The sequence below is a fragment of the Benincasa hispida genome, chromosome 12 (assembly GCF_027475165.1).
Source record: "Benincasa hispida cultivar pf3 chromosome 12, pf3_genome.v1.1, whole genome shotgun sequence".
Classification (NCBI taxonomy): Eukaryota; Viridiplantae; Streptophyta; class Magnoliopsida; order Cucurbitales; family Cucurbitaceae; genus Benincasa; species Benincasa hispida.
In genome coordinates this window covers 54,393,446-54,408,324 of record NC_143489.1, presented here as the reverse complement: position 1 = coordinate 54,408,324, position 14,879 = coordinate 54,393,446, and the positions used below count along the sequence as shown (strand labels likewise).

Sequence of the window (14,879 nt, the reverse complement as noted above, 5' to 3'; positions counted from 1 at the left end):
CATTCAACAGATTTAGCTACTCATGCGTAAATAACAGAGAGTGAATAGATATAGAGAAGTAAATTCCATTTCGATAAATGAGTTGAGTACAAAATAACAATGGAAGATAAAGGTAGAGAGCCTGATAGTAATTCCTTGCTGACCGAGGCTTTTATACTGTCAATCTCTATTCGGTTCAAAAGATATTCTTGCTTCCGCAGGCGTCGGCTCTCTCTCTGTTTTTGAAGCTTCTGGCGCTCTCCGAAGCTTACTAGAACAATCTGCCGGCACAACCTACTCTCTCGCGTCCGCTTTAAAGTAAAAGAAAATCTAAGAATAAGGCTAACTATGAACAGACATGTGAACTCGTAAAATGGTGAACTCGTGAACTGGTAGAACCCCTTTTCTGAAAGATGCCCTTGGTATTTATAGACTTCTTAGGGTGAAAGGTGACTTCTCTCTCATAACTGCGCAGATGGGACGGCTTTAATTCCTTGACTGATGCGCCGAATATTTGTCACCAAAAAGATGAATGTACTTGTTATCGTTAGTGGTTGTCAACTTAATTTGAATTCGACTGTCATCAGCTTTCTATCCCATCGTGATTAATTAAGCCTTTCACCCAGATGCACCCACCATGTTGCGTCAACCAAGTTATGGTAATCCTTCTTAAGTAGATGTTTGCGAACACAATCACCGCAAAGCCTTGCAGTAATGCTGAGCTCGATCAGTGATTTCCTATGATCGCAATTTCCGCCTTGCTTCAATGCATATCTGTATAAAAAATACAAAAATCAACTATTTCTATGCGATGAACGCATGCGACCGCGATATTATGAATGTGATGCTTTTTGGACGCAATTTAACATGTTTTATCAACACAAGCCAACATTATTTAAGAACTTAGCACTATGATAACGTGCATTTCTACCCTTTATCACACCCCCAAATTTAAACAATGCTTGTCCTCAAGCAAAGATAAAATTTCTTTTAGCAAGTCGACTGCAATGTTCTTTTCCTAGATTTCTCAAGGATACTTCGTTCAAATCCTATACACCAAAATTTCTTTAAGTCTTATTCAAGTCTATTCTTAAAATATTTCTAAGACCTAGGGCCTGCAAGCTTAACCTTCAAAAGGACTTTACTTAAATTTCGGAACATCGCATGATTTATTTCAAAAAGAAAACTTTTCCACCGGGGTGTCAAATGATTTTATCCTTGCATACTTCTTGACATTATTATTTATTTTCAGACCTTGCGCTGATCCAAGTGTCTTGCCTTCGTTTTGGCTTGCCCTCACGTGTGTCATGCGGACATCCAACTACGAGCAATGCGCTCTTTCTCAAACTAAACTCATACCTACTTGGTAGCGGAGTTGCGGTCATTTATTTATGCATTGATTCTGGTGACTTACTTTCATTTTGGCTTGCCCCCACGTGTGTCATGCGGACAATCAACTTCGGGTAAGTGCCCTTCACAACTTAACTCTTATCAACATGGGTTTCCCCCTCGCGTTGACAGTTGAGTTGTTATTCTTAATTTTTTTTTTCAAAATATCAAGGTTGAAAATAAATACCTCACCCCCAAATTTAAAATGTGGCAATGTCCTCATTGCTAAAAGATTGAGATAAGTCATGCGATGTCTTACAAAGCTTCGTAAAGAGAGTTTGAAAGAAAGGTAGCAAACTCGTAACTTCTAAAAATATTTTATGAGGTGACTATCTTAAAGTTAAGTTGACTCTAGTATATACGAAAGAAATAGAAGCATGTTTTTCATCATTGAAATCATACTTGGCAAAGAAACAGCATGCGGCGACTTACTAAATTTATCCATGTCAAATGATTGCGGTAATCAAAGAGGATGCGGTGATAAATCTTTTAAACTAAAATGCGATGCGATGGTGCAAAATTTGAAATAAAGTGAAGGAAGAATACAACCCCCAAATTTGCGTTGTCGCCCGTATTGTGTATTGATGCATCATTCTTTACAACGATCTATCTTTTTTGGATTGCGGTGACGGAGTAAAATAAGTTGTTTCTTCATGTAACATCTCTGCAATCCTGTGCCTCAATCGTTGTAAGAAAAACAGTGAGAGGGTCAAATGATTTTAAACAAAACAACAATTTTTTTTTATAGAATAAGAATAGATAAAGCTGCAATGATATGGTGTAATGAAAATTCAGAGTAGTAGAGAAAAGTTGAAGATTCCATGATTCCCAAAACTATCGTCCCTGATGAATTTCGATCATCTAATAGCGCAGGGACCATCTACTTCCTTCTTCATTCAAGGTTTCTTAGTTCCACGGACTCAACTTGGCGATGCCAGCCTTCTCCATGATGCAATTTTACTCGTTGCCCATTAACTTTAAACGTTCGGCTCCCGTCTTCGGTAATCAACTCCACCGCACCATGTTGGAATATTTCTTTAATGATGAATGGTCTAGACCAGCGTGATTTTAACTTGCCAGGAAAGAGCCATAGCCATGAATTGAACAGCAAGACCTTTTGTCCCACATGGAGATTCTTACCGCATATGTGTTTGTCGTGTCATGCGCTCCTTGTAAATCTTTGTGTTTTCATATGCGTTAATCCTCCATTTTCTAGCTCGACCAGTTGCATTTTTCGTGCTTCTCCTGCTTTCTTCAAATCAAAGTTCAGTTTTTTTACCACCCATAGTGCCTTATATTCTAGCTCCAGAGGTAAATGACACGCTTTACCAAATACCAACGCATATGGGGACATATCTATGGGTGTTTTAAATGCAGTCTGGTATGCCCACAACACATCATCGAGCTTTGTTGCCCAATCTTTTCGTGAAGGCCTTACTACCTTATTGAGTATCATCTTAATCTCCCGATTGGACACCTCGGCCTGACCATTCGTCTGCAGATGGTATGCGGTGGCCACCTTGTGGAGAATGTTGTATTTGCACAGTAGCTCCTTAACAGTATGATTGACAAAGTGAGACTCTTCATCACTTATGATGGCACGTGGAGTGCCAACAGGAGTGAAAATGTTTTTCTTCAGGAATTAGGAGACTACCATCGCATCATTTGCGACGCATGTCGATGCCTCTACCCACTTGGATACATAATCACGGCTAATAAAATAAAATGTTTACCATTCGAAGGAGGGAATGGTTCCATGAAGTCAATACCCCACACGTCAAACAATTCAAGCTCCAAGATGGTGTTCATCGGCATTGCATGTTTCCATGAAATGTTACCTGTGCGTTGGCACCGATCACACTTCATTACATAGTCAGTTGCATCCTTAAACAAAGTTGGCCAAAAGAATCCATTCTGTAGAACCTTGGCTGCGGTGCACTGTCCTCCAAAGTGCCCACCATATGATGAGTCATGACACTGCGATAATATGCGTTGTTGAGCAGCATTTGGTACGCAAAGTCGCAGGATTTGGTCTGTCCCTCTTTTGTACAGATTCGGCTTATCCCAGTAGTAATATCTGCATTCATGTTTGAGATTCCTCTGTTGGTGGTAGGTATAATCTTTAGGAAATTGTCCGTAAACCAGATAGTTGACTGTGTCAGCATACCAAGGCAATTCTTCAATATGGAACAGCTGCTCATCCGGGAATACTGCACTCACCTCTGATACATTGTGGTCAACTTCAGGGTTTTCCAATCTAGATAAGTGATCCGCAACTTGATTCTCTGACCCCTTCCGATCAATTATTTCTATGTCAAATTCTTAACAGAGAAGAACCCATTTGATCAACCTCGACTTTGCGTCCTTCTTTATCATTAAGTAATTTATTGTCGAACGATCAGTATGGATGAGTACCTTCATCCCCAGCAGATATGCTCGAAATTTTTCAAACGCAAAAATTACCGCAAGAAGCTCTTTCTCTGTGGTGGTATAATTGGTCTGAGCAGGATTTAATGTTTTACTCGCATATGTGATGGGATGCAAGATTATTTTTCTCTTTTGTGCCAAGGCTGCTCCCATCGCATACCCGCTTGCATCGCACATTATTTCAAAAGGCAGTGTCTAATCAAATGCAATTAATACAGGTGCGGTAATCAGCGCATTCTTCAAAACTCTGAATGCATTGAGGCAGTTGTTGTCAAAATCAAATTTTCTATCAGCCTCTAACAACGCATTCAGTGGTCGTGCTATTTTGGAAAAGTCTTTGACAAAGCGTCTGTAGAATCCAGTGTGCCCCAAGAAACTTCGTACATTCTTCACACTTGTTGGAGGTGGAAGTTTTTCAATTGCTTCGATTTTTGCTTTATCCACCTCCAACCCGTCCCGAGAAACCTCGTGCCTCAATACTATGCCCTTCTTTACCATGAAATAACATTTTTTTCAGTTAAGCACCAGATTCGTCTCTTTGCATCTCTTCAGTATCTTCTCCAAGTTGGCTAGACAGACTTCATAAGTGTTCTCATAAACAGAGAAGTCGTCCATAAAGATTTCGACAGAGTTCTCAAGATAGTCTGAAAAGATGGCCATCATGCACCTTTGAAACGTTCTTGGCACATTGCAGAGGCCGAACGGCATGCGGCGGAAAGCAAAGGTCCCATATGGGCAGGTGAATGTGGTTTTGTCTTGGTCTTTTGGAGCTATCATAATCTGGTTGTACCCGGCATAACCATCCAAAAAGCAATAAAAGTCATTTCCAGTTAGACGGTCTAGCATTTGATCAATGAATGGTAGGGGAAAATGATCTTTCTTTGTGGCCGCATTCAGCTTATGGTAGTCCATGCAAATGTGCCACCCAGTGACGGTTCTTTGCGGTATTAGTTCATTGTTTTCATTCGGAACTACCGTCATGCCTCCCTTTTTCGACACACACTGCATGGGGCTGACCCACATGCTATCTGCTATAGAATAAATGATGCCTGCATCTAACCATTTAATGATCTCCTTTTTAATGACCTCTTTCATTGCAGGGTTGAGCCTGCGCTTATGTTCGATTGTTGCTTTGTCGTCCTCTTCAAGACGAATGTGGTGCATACAGTACGCTGGGCTAATTTCTCTAATGTCGGCGAGCGTCCAGCCGATTGCTCGCACATGCTCCCTCAGAATGCTCATCAATGCATTCTCTTGGTCTTCGTTAAGCTCAGAGGAAATAATAACAGGCAGCTTCTCATTCTGCCCCAAAAATGCATACTTTAAATGTTATTATTTCCTCTGAGCTTAACCTTTAAATGATTTTGTAGGATCCCGCAGGGCACAAACCAATGAAGGGAAAGCATGCAGTCCAGTGTTGGTGGTTCTACTAGAGACGGTTGCGTTGTTTTTCTTTCTTCTTTTTTTGTTGGCTCTTCTTTTTGGTCTGCAATCATCTCTTCTTCCTTGCTTGTTTTTGTTATGATCACATTATTACAGGCAGCAACGGATGCATTCGCATCCTCTTCTTCATTTTCTTCATCAAACTTTTCTTCTTTAATCAAATTTTGTTCATCATCTGAGTCATGCAGATCTTCTTCGTTCGGAAACTTCATGGCACGAATTATGTTGAACTTGAACTTCTATCCGTTGATGCTCAAAGTGATCTCTCCTTTATGCACATCAATCTAGGCACAACCTGTTGATAAAAATGGTCGCCCCAATATGATGGGCACATCCTTGTTAGCCTCGTAATTCAAAATGATGAAGTTGGCTGTTAGGATAAATTTGTCAATGGTGATCAACACATCCTTTACCTTTCCCTCTAGATGTACCAGAGATATATCGGCCAGTTGGAGAGTCACGGTTGTGGGCACAAGTTACCTCACATTCAGCTGCTTAAAGATCGACAGAGGCATCAAATTGATATTGGCTCCAAGGTCACACAATGCCTGCCTGATGTACAGTCCTCCTATGGAGCAGGGTATAGTGAAGCTCCCAGGATCGCTCATCTTTGGTGGAATTATTGATTTTGAACTTTGTGTTAACACCACCGTGGCAAACTTACCAGCTCCCCTCTTCTTGATTGCCATGTCCTTTAGAAACTTTGTGTAGGCAGGCATTTCCTCACTTATTTCACTGAATGGAATGTTAATATGTAATTGTTTTAACATAGACAGAAAGCGTTGGTACTGTGCCTCTTCATTCCTTTTCTTCCTTAGTCTCTACGGGAAAGGGGGTAACTACACTTTCATGGTCCCCGTATTAATTGGCTTTGAGGTCGACGTAACCTCTGGCTCTATTGCTCTTTTTCTCCCTCTTCTTCTTGCGTCACTGTAATTTCAGGTTCTGCCACAATGGGAGCTGTCTGACTAAGCTCCTTCTTTCCTCCCTCCACAATTTTCCCACTTCGCAATGTCACAACCTAACATTGCTCTTTACCTGATCCCCCTGGGTTGCGTGGGAATTCTGTTGAACTCGGCAGAGCCCCTTGTGGTCTACTCTTTAGCTCACTCGCAATCTGCCCTATCTGTAACTTTAGGTTGCGGATGGACGTAGCCTGAATTTGGAGCACGGTTTCGTTTTTCTCTATGTACTACTTCAACAGGCTCTCCAAGGAGGATGATTGCGGTGGTTGTGAGCTACTTGTTTGATTGCTTGTCTGACCGTTATTACGTGGGAAGAATTCAGGTGACCCTTCTTTCTGTGCCACAGATTAGAAGTTCTATTGCTGATTTTTCCATGCAAAATTGGGGTGGTTTCTCCCCCCAGGGTTGTAAGTATTCGAAAAGGAATTATTTTTTACAAAGTAAACAGACTGTGGATTTTGCGGGCATTCTTCCATCGCATGCCCATCACCGCAAGTCGCACACCTTGTGGTGTTTTGATTGATTGCGTTGATTTGCCCATTTTGCGGTGTTGGGCTGCTGATTGCAATTCCCTAGATTAAGTTCATCATTGCGATCCTCTGATTTTGTAGTGAAGGAATAGCACCATTACTTGCGTCGGTATCCTTCATCCTCAATCTCTGGTCACTCTCTCTCCAATCCTCGTGGTTTTTAGAGATGCGATCCAAGATATTCTTTGCCTCGTCATACGTTTTTTCAAGCTGACCACCAGCGACTGCAGCATTGGTAGCGATCTGCGAAGCATGATTCAAACCATGATAAAAGATTTCCATCTGAAGGCAGTCTGGCAAACCATTGTATGGATAATCCCAGACCAACCTCTTAAACCTCGCCCAGGAATCGCTGAGCGATTCGTCTATGTCTTGTTCAAAATTTGTTATGAGATTCCTTCGTCTGGCGTTCTCAGTAGGTGGAAAATATTTCTTCATAAACTTTTCTATGACCTGTTCCCAAGAAGTAATTTCTCCCGGTTCTAGAGAATATGCCCATTTCCTTGCATGATCACAGAGAGAAAATGGGAACAAAGTTAGTCGAACTTCTGTGGCAGAGATGTTCAGGAACACAAAAGTATTGCAGATTTCTATAAAACTTCATGGGCATGCGAGTCCTCACCACGCCGGCCTCCGAATTATCCTGTAGTCTGGAACATCTGCAGCATCACCGGTTTCATTTCGAATCTATTTCCATCGAGGGCAGGCCTCATGATTCCTGGAGAGAAATCATAGAGGTTTGGCAATGCATAGTCCCTAATGGGTCTATTGCGATCATTTGCTAGTAAGATTGGATTCGCCATGACATTATTTTCGTTAGGTGCTCCGTTTCCAGGCTGCTCCGCTATCTCTTCTTTATCTGATTGTTGTTATTGTTGGCAGTCTCTCAATCTCCATCTAAACGTCCTCTCAATCTTCGGGTCGTAATTTGCCAGAGATTGGGAGTCTGCAAAGAAATCAAAAAATTACCGTTAGCACACTATTTTGCCGAAGTCCCCGGCAACAGCGCCAAAAACTTGAAGCTTGGTTTTTATGATATGGAATTGTGGATGATATGCGATGATGAAATTGCATTGAGCACTCAAGTTTTCTCAATGGAATCCAAGTGTAAACCCCACTGAGTTCCTGGTAAAACCAAGGTTGAACTCAGGGACTTGAGAAAATAGGTTGTAATGGTAATTTTTATGAAAACTTTGCGGTAACCAAATAAATCAATAGTTGTTGAGGTTGTTGTTTGCGATGAAGAAAAATAAACAAATGCGACGGATTTGAGAAAAGTAAATTGTGTGATAGATGCACTGAGTATGCAGATGAACGGGTTGAGAAGGTCTTTAGCTAGCGTCACTTGGGAATGCGTCAGACTATGCGATCATGCTACGACTATGCACAACAAGTCATTTTCCAATGCAAATGCGATGCTCCTAAGTCTAGGACGCATGTATTGAATGCAAAAGTGTCCATAGAGCTTATTCCTAAGTTCCTACTTTTTTCCTATGCGATGAATCAAAATGCATAAAGGTAAGGTGACCGCATACAATCATATCTCATCTCTAGGATGCATGCGATGCGTTAGTAGCAAATAGAGCTTATTCCTAAGCTCCTATCTCTTGATTATGCATTCTAATCTGACTTTCCCGAGCTTAGATTCTGACCTGACCTTCCCAAGCCTAGATTCTGTCCTTAGACTACCCTCCTGAGTATCTCTAATGGACGAATGAAGCATACATAATACAAGATAATCACATAGAATGAAGATTCCCAGTTGTGCTAGCTAAATGCTCCTCAATCCATTCAACAAATTTAGCTACTCATGTGCAAATAACAAAGTGTGAAAAAATATAGAGAAGTAAATTCCATTTCGATAAATGAGTTGAGTACAAAATAACAATGGAAGATAAAGGTAGAGAGCATGGTAGTAACTCCTTGCTGACTGAGGCTTTTCCTTAGCACTATAATAACGTGCATTTCTGCCCGTTATCAGTACACTGATTTTGTTTATGTAACAATCGATTTGCAGGATGTATGGTATTCACATGTTTCCGTTCAGGATTTGAATCCCTTCAGGTTTAAGGTCAAGTCACCTATGGTCATTCTAGTGAAATGTAATTCTCTTTAAGTAACAGCGTTATAAAGAAAGACTAATCATTTTGTGGTTTGGTCTGATACAAATTATTTGTATAGGATACCTCCACTTACATGTCTCCACATGAATCATTAGGATCAGACCATTTGTAACACTTTACTACAATTATGATAGTTACAAAGTGAGACGTATCCATAGTATCACCAGGATAAAACATCCAACTTTATCCATATACTACCAACCATTTAGGTTATTACTTAAACATGATCCACTTGTATATCACCACATATATATTTAAGCTACATAAAATAGCTTAGGATCTTAGTTTATTTGATTGAGTTAATGCACATATGAAATAACATTTATTTTATTAATAACAATTTGTTTATATAAGTTTACAAACTACGAGAATATAAGAGACTTAGGACACTGATCCTAACAGTTTAAAGCTTTTTCATTTTCTAGAGTTCGAGGATTCAGAGTTGGCATCCTTGCTTTTTCAATTTTCATGGTGTGACGCGACTTTTGCAGTTTGTTTGCATTCGTTTTAGTCGCTTTGGTTTTTCCTAATACAAGATTTTTGGTATTTTATTCTTAAATGCTCATCTTTTAATTTATTGTAATTTATTTTATTTTTTTTATTTAGATGTTTTGTTCTCTCTCTTTCTTTGAGAGTTTGAATCTTTGAACTTTTTCCTACCCTTTATGTATTAATGAAAGGTTTGTTTCCCATTCAAAATTTATCTTTCATTTTTCTTGTTTTGTTTTCACATTTGGGATGAGGTAGGAGTGGTTTCAAACTTCTCCATTCTTGAGAATGGAATGCTTAAATTTAGAAGTTGTGCCAAGAATAAGTACCCTAATGATGAAAAAGTACCAAAAAATTAAGGTTTTGCTTTGATGTGTTTTCTATGTCATTGGCTATCTTGTTTTGTAGGCTTATGTGATCATCATCTTAAAATGATGCTTGGGATATTGAATAGACGGTTATTACAATAGAATTAAGGACATGAAAGTTTGAAATAATGAAGAAGACAAAAGGGAGGCAGCTCAAGAGTTTTCTCTATTCCTGTGTATTTTCACCCTGATACAGAGGCACATAAATAGTGCTCTTATACGGATAAACCCTTAGGGTTTTAGATCACGAAGAGAGGAAAAAATAAAGAATAATTATCCTAACAAACAATGGACAAGTGTCACTATTATACAGGTTCTCAAATATGTTATAAAACCGAATTGATTGGCTGGATCTTTTCTTTCCTTTTATATACATCCAATCCTAATTGGATTTTGTGACTTGGTAGGGCATTGCTTAGTTGTCTGATTGCTTTTATCTGATTGGTCCTTGCTGTATTCTTCTATTCTAACATCCTCCTTCAAACTCGTGGGGAGATCAACGACACAGGGTTTGCTTCGAAGGAGGTGGAATTGGGACAGTGTCAATGGTTTCATCAGGCAGTCAGCAATCTGGTCTGAGGAAGGAATGTATCTAACTTCAAGATGGCCACTGACAACTTGATCACGAACAAAATGTACATCAAGCTTAATGTGCTTCATTTGAGAATGAAACACCGGGTTTGAGGCTAGAACTCCAGCACTGATGTTGTCACACCACAGAATTGGTTTGTAGATTGTTTGAATCTGTAGTTCACTTAGTAGTTGTTTAAGCTAGATGATTTTAGCTGTGGTATGAGTAATGCTCGATATTCAGATTTTGTGCTGGATCTTGCAACCGTTGTTTGCTTTTTAGAAGACCAAGAGACCAAATTGTTACCGACATACACACAATATGCTGCAATGGATTTTCTATCATCAATATTAGAGGCCCAATCAACATCCGAGTAAGCTATAAGTTGTAAATCAGTGCTTGGTTGAAAAAGAAGGCCGATGTCTGGTGGCACTGACATATCAGAGTACCCGCTTAGTTGCTTGCCAATGAACATCCGTAGGTGCCTTCAAGAACTGACTCAAATGATTAACTATGTATGCTATATCCGGTCTTGTGTTTGTCAGGTATTGAAGGGCTCCGATGGTGCTTCGAAACAAGTAGGGATCAGACAATAGTTGTCCATCAGTTAGAGATAGGTGTTTGCCTATTGTGCAGGGGGAAGATGCTGGTTTAAGATCAGTGAGTCCAAGTTTATAGAGTAAGTCTTCCACATACTTTGCTTGATTTAGGATGAATCCAGACCTGAGATAGTGTACTTGGATGCCCAAAAAATAGATGAGACGACCAAAATCCTTAAGTGCAAACTTGCTGTCAAAGAGGTTGATGAGTTGAAATATGACTTTAGTATTGCTGTTTGTTATTATCAGATTGTCTACATATACCAACAAAAATATGACAGTTTGTCGAGTGTAAAAAATGAACAAAGAGTTGTTTGCCTTTGATGCTTTGAATCCTCAGCTGATTAAGGCACTTCCAAGTGTGTTGCTCCAGGCTCGAGGGGCTTGTTTCAAGCCATAAATTGCTTTGTTTAATTTGCATACATAGTCCAGATGGTCAGTGCTAACATATCCAGTAGGCTGTCTCATATATACTTCTTCTTGTAGGCTGTCGTTTAGGAAGGCATTATTGAAGTTGAGTTGGCAGATCTCCATCCTCTTGAGACAGCTATGCTAAGCACAACTCTAATAGTATAAGCCTTGATGACAGGACTGAACGTCTCGAAGAAGTCTATCCCTTGATGCAGATGGAACCCTTTTGCTACCAAACAAGCTTTGTACCTGTTAATAGAGCCATTAGGATGTTTCTTTAGCCGAAAGATCCACTTGTTACCTAGAATATTGTATGAGTCAGATGGTGGTATGAGCTGCCAAGTGTTTCTTTGAACTAGTGCTTGATACTTATTATTCATAACTACTTTCCATTGAGGTGTACTAAGCGCTTCTTTGACTCTTGTTGGTTCTGTGACAATCCAATCAGTTTTTTTGGTTGTGAGTAGAATTTTAGGCTTGAAAATACTAGCCTTTGCTTTCGTGATCATTGGATGCGTTGGTTATATTGGAGCTGTGGGCTGCTGTTGCTCAGTAGGAGTAGTGGTTTGCTGAAGAGATGGAGGTGAGATGGAATGATTTGTGTGTGGAGGGCCAATAGTGGTATGGGACTGTGAGTTGGTCATGTGAGATGGAACACTGATAGGAAAGGAAGTTAGGGAGCTATAGGGTTGTTGTACAGAAGATATGGATGGTGTGGCATTGGTTAAGGGGTTGGTTGATGGTTTTGTTAAGATAGGATGATTACTAGAGCTGGGAAACGGATTTGAAGGAGGATTGATGTTGGATGTAGTAGGATTGGTTTGTAACAGTTTAGAGAGGGCTTGGACAAGTGGAATGGGACTTTGGATTGGCAGCGATGGAGAGTTGGCTGGGGAATAATCACTGATCACCTGAAAGTCAGCAGAGAAAGGAAATTCAGTTTCATTAAAAACAACGTTTCGAGATATGTATACTTTACCTGACTTTGCAAGGCATCAATATCCTTTATGAAGTATACTTGGACTTAAGTACACACATTTTTCAAAGTGATACTATGATGCTGATATGATCGAATACAGAAGAAGTAGGCACACCCAAACATTCTTAGTTTGATTATATAAAGTACTCATTTAAATAACATTTGAGTTGGAGACTGTCCTTGTAGTATAGGGGTGGGTAATCCATTGATTAGAATTTTGGCATTAACAAATGCATCCCACCAGTACTAATACGGCATGGAGGCTTATACTAGGAGGGTGAGTCCCATTTCAACTAAGTGTCTATGCTTTCTCTCCACTCTTCCATTTTGGGTTGAAGTGTATGGACAGAAGTATCGACTTAGGATCCAAAGAGAGGAGCACAACTAATGAATCTTTTTAAACTCACTGCCATTGTCTGATTGAAACATTTTAATCATGGTATCAAACTAATTTTTAATCACCTGAATGAAGTGTTGGAAGGCTGCAAGTGTATCAGACTTTTGCTTAAAAGGTTATGTCCACAGAAACCTGCTACGATCATCTAAAATGAAATGTAATAATGAAAGCCTGCTAGGGATTGTATTGGAGCTGATCTGCATACATCAGAATGAATTAAGTCAAAGCTAATTTTAGCCCTTGATTCAGATTGTGGAAAAGGGAGAGAGTGTAATTTGCCCAACTGAGATGAGTCACAAAATAAGTGTTTTTCATTAACTTTGATGGACTTTTTACACTGATCTAGTATGGATTTCAAAACTTTAGGGGAGAGATGACCTAATTTTCTATGCCACAGATCAGTTGACTCAACAAAATTTACACTGATATTGGATAGGAAAAGTGCTTTTGAGCCATTATTTTTGTCTAAGGATCTGGGGTTATCTGATCTTCTATGCTTTGAAACATAATATGGTTGTACTGTTGTCTCCCCAAGCTGATAAAGGCCATCCTTAAGTGTGCCTTTCACCTGAGTGTTTCCTGAACGCTTGTCCTTTATCAAACAGCAAGTTCCATGAAATTCCACAAATATATTATTGTCTTGAGTTAGTTTAGAGATGCTTACTAAGTTCTTTGCAATAGATGGAACATAAAAAACATCTTCTAAACTGATTTTAGACTTGAGTTACCTACAGCAGAGATGCATAGTTAATCACCATTACCAACTGTCACAAGATTAGTACCTGAATAGTCGGTTGGATTGGCAATGTGAGTTGGATCTGCTGTGACATGATTAGTAGCACCTTTATCAACATACTAGTTGACATCAGTTGAGTTTTCAGGTGTAGCAGTGAACGGATTGTTGGAGTATGAAGTCATGAAGGCTGATGGAGTGTTGTTGGGTGGTTTCTGATGTTTAGATCCCTTGCCTTGACTTACATTGGGTACATATTCGCTATTGAAATGTTGATAACACACATCAGCTGAATGACCATATTTGGAACATACTTGACATGTTGGGCGATTTCCCCTGCCATGACCTCTGCCTCGATTACCTCCTCCATTGTTGGAGTAATTAGGTTTGGAGTTGTTGTGTTGGTACTTCACATTACCTTGGTTGACATTGGGGTTATTAGCTTTGACAGTGCCACTCCCTCTGCCAAATGCTACATTTACCGAGGGATTTCCTACAGAGGCAACAAAAGACTCGGCAGAATTTTGATGCTCCAACCTTTTTTCAAAGGAGAGAAGCTCCGCTTGCATATCCAACCAGGATATGTCAGGCTTACTTTGAATCATAACTACAACCGGATTATATTCTTCATCTAAACCAAGTAACACATGTGAGATTAAGTTTCGAGATGATACCGAACTTCCTGTTTGAGCCAAATTATCTGAGTGTAGTTTCATGAGCTTGAGGTATTCGGACATGGTTGAGTTCCCCTTGCGTGTTTGTTGGAACACTTGACGAAGATAGTCCTTCTCAACTCGTGATTGGACACCAAATAAGGCATGGATGGCATCCCATAGAGCCTTGGCGTTTTCAAATCCCATGAGCCACACGGCAACCTCTGGTGCCATTGAATTGTAGAGCCACCCTAACAGTAGCTGATCAGCTGTGATCCATGCCTCATAGAGAGGATTTAACATTTGCTCACCTGTGGAGCTAGACGAATTGCCAGAAGGATTGGAGACAGTGGCTCCCTGCCTCATGAACAGACAGGCTTTCAACGGGGAGAGAAACAAACATGGGAGGGTAGACTTTTGTACCTGAGAGATGGCCTTCCAGTCGGTACCCTCAGAGAATCGACAATGCCAGTGTTTTCCAAAGCATAAAATTCCTTCGTTCGAGCTTAGTACTTGTGATTTGGTTGAGAAGCTGGTTCAAGAGCGGCGTGCTGAATTTGATGGTTTTAGCCCCTTGTGGTCGTCATCCCGGAGTGAGAGGCGTTGGCCATTTAAACGCTCTGATACCAAGTTTGAACTAATGAAGAAGACAAAAGGGAGGCAGCTCAAGAGTTTTCTCTATTCCTGTGTATTTTCACCCTGATACAGAGGCATATAAACAGTGCTCTTATACGGATAAACCCTTAGGGTTTTAGACTATGAAAAGAGGAAAAAATAAAGAATAATTTTCCTAACAAACAATGGACAAGTTTCACTATTATAC

General features: G+C 40.0%; 1 protein-coding gene across 1 annotated transcript; it reads right to left on the bottom strand.

Moving 5' to 3' along the window:
• Window positions 1-13,525: 13,525 nt before the first annotated feature.
• Window positions 13,526-14,422, bottom strand: LOC150032072 (uncharacterized). The gene has a single exon (XM_090308374.1). The coding sequence runs from the start codon at window positions 14,420-14,422 to the stop codon at window positions 13,526-13,528; it is 897 nt and encodes a 298-aa protein (XP_090164500.1).
• Window positions 14,423-14,879: the final 457 nt, after the last annotated feature.

What these genes read in the sequence shown, in the direction of transcription:
- LOC150032072 (XM_090308374.1), bottom strand. Translation starts at nt 14,422, where the DNA reads ATGAGGCAGGGAGCCACTGTCTCCAATCCTTCTGGCAATTCGTCTAGC.